Below are 4,930 nucleotides of genomic sequence, written 5' to 3' on the forward strand. Positions count from 1 at the left end.
CCTTCCGCGAAGGTCCATTTCCTCCTCTCGCGGTTGTCTGGGAAAGCCAAGGAATGGGCTCTCGGCAAGTTGGTTGTCGATCCCAACGTCTCTTCCACTCTGGATACCCTCCAGAGTGACCTTCGGCTCGCGTTCGAGCCGCCGCAAGATGAATCCCGAATTCGGGCAGACTTCTTCGCTCTTCGGCAAGGCACGATGACTATGCGCGACTACGTCCAGAAGACACGTCCGGGTATTTCGGACCAGGTATTTTCCAAGGGCAACGTTCACGTCCGGGTATTTCGGACCAGGTATTTTCCAAATATTTCATCAGGTTACCAGGGTTTTTTATTACCGATTTTCGTTCGAATTTTTTTTTTGTCGATCTCCCAGCCACTCATCCGGGGAGAAGAAGCCACTCGGCAGCTCTTCCTCTCGCGGCGAACGCGTACAGCGCCATGGCTCGCACCCACAAGACAGCGCATATCAAGCAGCAAATGGCGGAGGAGGCGCTAAGAGAAGAGGAGGCCCGCGCGGCAGCGGCAGTCCGAGAGGAAGCTGCTGCTGAGGATACCATGCATCGTGTTAACATCGGAAACGCCCGCACTAGGTCCGAGAAAGCAGTAGCCATTCAACGCGCAAGGGAGAGCCGAGCAGAGACAGCGACGCCGTTATTTGGCCCCCATGGAGTCGGTCAAGATGACCAAGAAGTTGATGAGCTGGAAGGCGACGGTGATGAAGGCCAAGCAGACGATGACGACGAAGCAGGCGATAACGAGGGAGGCACCGCTTCACAGCCGGAGGCTGTGCAGAAAGGGGAAGAGAAGACTGAACAAGAAGTCACTGCTAATAGGCGGAGCAATGTGGCGATGAGCGACAAGCCGTCTCCACGGCAAGGAAAGAAGCGCTCGGTTGCAGACGTTGATGACGATTTGTTTGTTCCCGTTCCGCCGTTTGAGGAGGAGCATACTACCTGGGCAGCATTCGAGCAAGGGCTCAAGATGTATATGCGGGCGACACGACAAGTGCTTGTCGTGAAGGAGGAGATAAGTGTCGCTCGGCGTAACTCAGCACTCAAGAACCATCTCCAGTACAAAGATCTCCCGGAAGAGGAGATCCCACTCGTCCCAGAGGACATGGGTCCGTATCAGCGCAAGTACATTTGTACTCACGGGTGGCCTACGCGTGAGCGGTCGACAGGCAAGCGCACACTGCACAACCTTCGGCGGACCGAATGTCCTTTCCAGTTTCTTGCGCAGGGTAATCGCATGGATAATGGTTCGTGGGGAATAGCTCTTAAGCGCGAAATTTACTCTCACAACCACCTGGTTTCTCCAGAGATTTACCAGCACTACCCAGGTATTCGACAGATGTCTACGCAGTCCCCGTTGGTCCCTGGCGTTGAGCTACTGATGCAATCGCAGGCCACGACATCAAGTATCTACGAATACATTCGCGAAAACTCAGAGCACCGCGTGACAATGACAGACGTCCGAAATTTGATCGCCCGCTTGCGTCGCTCCGGTAAGTGTTTGGTGTGTTCGTAAGTTTGATTGCTTTATGGTGGTCACGTACTAATGATTACTTTGATTACCTTAGGTGTAGAACTGTCCGATGATGACGCAGTAGCTGAAGCCATCGTGAACTTTAACATGGAGTCTCCGCAGAGCGTGTCCTCGTTATACCAGAGTGCGCGTGGAAACACCGGGGTCATTTCAATCACGACGGGGCACATGCGATCCATGTTGGACAGCTTTCCTGAGGTCCTTCAAATGGACTGCACGCACAAGACGAACAAGTAAGTCATAGCTGTTTTTTTAGTTCCGGGGATTGTCCATGTTTTTTCCAGGTATTTATCTTTTTTTCTTCCATTACTAGATACAACTATCAGTTACTCTCGATGGTTGCGATGGACCAGTTTGGCAATGGACAGCCTGTCCAGTATTCTTTGTTAGAGACGAACGGCGACTGGCAGATGGCAAAGAGCAATGATTATTTCAAGCGTGCAAATGAGCACTGGCGTTTCTTGCGGATTGTGATTGTGGATAAGGATATGCGAGAGGTGGAAGTTCTGCGACAGAAGTTGCCGGAGGCGCGCATTTTGCTATGCCACTTTCACGTAATCAAATGGCTACATGACACGATTCGGATGTCGAGTAAATACGGAGCATTGAAGCGGACGTGCTGGCCCAAATGAAACACACGATCACGAACATGACCTACGCTAGGACGGAAGCAGATTACGTGACTCACCGTGATGAGTTTAAGTGTTTGTCGCTTAGAGGAGGACGACAAGATTTGTGGGATTATCTTCAAGAGAATTGGGAAAATTGCAAGGACATGTGGGTCATGGCGTATCGTGTTGCTTTGCCTCACTTTCAGAATCACACAAACAACCGTGTAGAGAGCTTGTTCGGCAAAGTGAAGCAGCAGATCAAGGGCCATTTCTCTATGAATTCCAGCTTAAAAGCGCTACTATCATACCAGTGGCGAAAGGAGGAGGAATACTACGCCAAGGTGGAGATGCCAGGAACGTTACGTGATACTACATACACAAAGGAGATGAACGCTGTGCTGGGCATGACGACGCGATGGGTAGCTGCTGCTATAAAGACACAATATGATGTTGCCGTGCACCAGGACGTGGTGAGCAGTTACGCTATTGTAGACAACGGAGATACGGTGACTTTACGTGCCAACGTGGCGTTGCATTATGCACTTGGCTTAATAACGAGGTGAAACAACTTGTGGACGAAACACCTCCAGTGGTTGCTGCAATTAATGACATTCTGAATACCTGGCCATACAAAACTTTGCCAGGTTTCGGAATTGACATCACAATGGCCGACATCTATTGTGTTCGAGGGTCCATGTGGCTCAACGATGGCGCCATGCACGCCTTTTCGGTCTTTCTACAGCGCTACAAGAGCAATGCCACGGTGACGATGCCTCCACTTAAGAAGTTACCAAGAAAAAAACCAGCTAATGTGGAGCCGGTGCTTCCGGAGAAGAAACGTTTGGAGATTTGCGCTTCTGTAGCCGTTTGTCAGTTTGTGTTGGTGCCTGTCAATTTTGAGGGAGTTCACTGGGGCTGCTTAGTGATCGAAGGCAGTTCGAAGGTGATTCACCTGTACGACAGCCTGAATTCTGCCAAGAACGTTAAACGTCTTGAAGGCATTACGAGCGAGGTTGCATCGGCAATGCAGGAAGTGTTCCAGGTGAATCACATTAAAGAACCTGTAGAAAGATGGTGATAGTTGTGGAGTCTTGTGTGTCTCCACATGTGGAAGTGCGTGTCCAGCGAGGCGCCAAGTGATGTAACTTCTTCTGGCATTACGAAGTTACGTTGGGCAATGCTACTCGAAATTCTGAAGATCAGACGTCGTTCGTAGCTGCAGCATGTGTCGTGGTAAGAGGTAACTTGACAAGTACATGGCATTTACCTGGCCAATACCTGGCTGCTGACAAGAAGATACCCATTCAAGCTTTTGACTCCCCGTGGGTTTGCCATGCCGACAAGACAAGTTCTTCATCACTTCGACTTTTGCCCAAGTAGCGCACACATGACTATTCCAGGTATCCAAGCTCTCGATACCTGCGTAATATTTGGACGGGAATTTATTTCATAAATTACCTGCCAGAAGTCGAAACCTGAAGGAGTACTGGACGTGAACCTGCATCTGAGTAAACCTAATCACTAAATAGATATCTGGGAAACGAACGCCGTCCTACATTTAATTTCAAAGATTTTAACGTTACGGCCATTTTTCCTTGATAGCTTCGAAAGCCTTGATGATGTTGTCCGGGGCCTGCACGAGCTCAATGAGTACTCCTTCCGATAGGGCAGTGGCGTCGTTCCCCTTAAGGTGGATAAAGGCTACGCTGATGCCCGCAGCACCTTTGCGGATGCCTCCAGGAGTAATGCGTACGCCCTTGTCAGTCAACTCATTCTCACACACGCTGGAAGATCGTCAATCCACCGTCTAATGTGGTTGAGCGGAGGCACGTGAACCTTTGGCGCCTTATCTGGGTCAATGGGCTGCATGATGTCCACCTCCACAGCGAATGGTCCCTTGCCACACTGCAGAATATCCTCGTCCACGTTCTCCTTCTCGCTGCGGAAGGACCCTTCCTTCATCAGCCCGAAGGTATCCACCCATAGAGCACTCAGTGCGCTCTTACTGGGGCCGCCGGCAGCGATTTGTTGCCGTCCCAAGACGCGGAACGACGATTTCTGGACAATTATAAGGTGGAACTTTAATAATTTGACGATGCTGTTTGTAATTATAGTGCGGTTTAGCTTACACGAGCGGTCTGCTGGAAAGGTGGCGCTAAGGCGCGCGCATGAGCGGCGTCTTGGTCATCCACGTTGCCAAAAATGAGCGATAGTGAAGTCTGTCATTCGTGTGTCGATAACTTCAAGATTGCTTTGTCTTTGTACCTGATTAAGGTGGTGTGGTGTACAAATGGATTATGGTGTGCACACCAAAAGCTGAACGTGAAGGAAGAAACCAGTCACGGTTTGCTCCCTTCCAGATGGTGCCTCCTCCGCGCTCTTCGCTGCCCACCGCCGACAGCAGTACAGCAAACGGACGCGCGTCAGCAAGCAGAAGCACAGACGCGTCAACCAGCGCATTTCCAGCCTCGAGTAGCAGCGCGGGGTCCAAGCGACAGCTTGCGGAACCCGAGGTCATCGCGCTGAACGAGTTGTTGGACACGTTCCCTAGCGAGATGGACGACGCGCAACAGGAGAGCGGCGCTGAGACGCACAAGCGTCGGAAGGTGCACAACGAAAGAGAGACCGGTAACCATCGCCCTAAAACTAACGAGCGCGACGCACGGCCTAGCCCCAAAACGCAGAAGGATGACGAGGACACAGAGTCAGATAACGAGCGGACGAAAGGGGACGACGATGAGGACGATGCAGCCGAGGAAAAGCCGCTGGGGACTC

At 51.2% G+C, this 4,930-nt stretch overlaps 1 protein-coding gene across 1 annotated transcript in view; it reads left to right on the forward strand.

The window, feature by feature from the left end:
* Positions 1–4,515: 4,515 nt before the first annotated feature.
* The window catches only part of PITG_21571 (uncharacterized protein), a gene marked incomplete at both ends in the record, with an annotated part of 1,127 nt that continues 712 nt past the window's right edge, over positions 4,516–4,930 (forward strand). Inside the window, one exon of the mRNA XM_002894757.1 lies at positions 4,516–4,783. Within this exon, the coding sequence (XP_002894803.1) occupies positions 4,516–4,783 (268 nt within the window). The remainder of the gene's footprint in view (positions 4,784–4,930) is intronic.

The sequence above is a fragment of the Phytophthora infestans genome, genomic scaffold, assembly GCF_000142945.1.
Source record: "Phytophthora infestans T30-4 supercont1.500 genomic scaffold, whole genome shotgun sequence".
Taxonomy (NCBI): domain Eukaryota; phylum Oomycota; class Peronosporomycetes; order Peronosporales; family Peronosporaceae; genus Phytophthora; species Phytophthora infestans.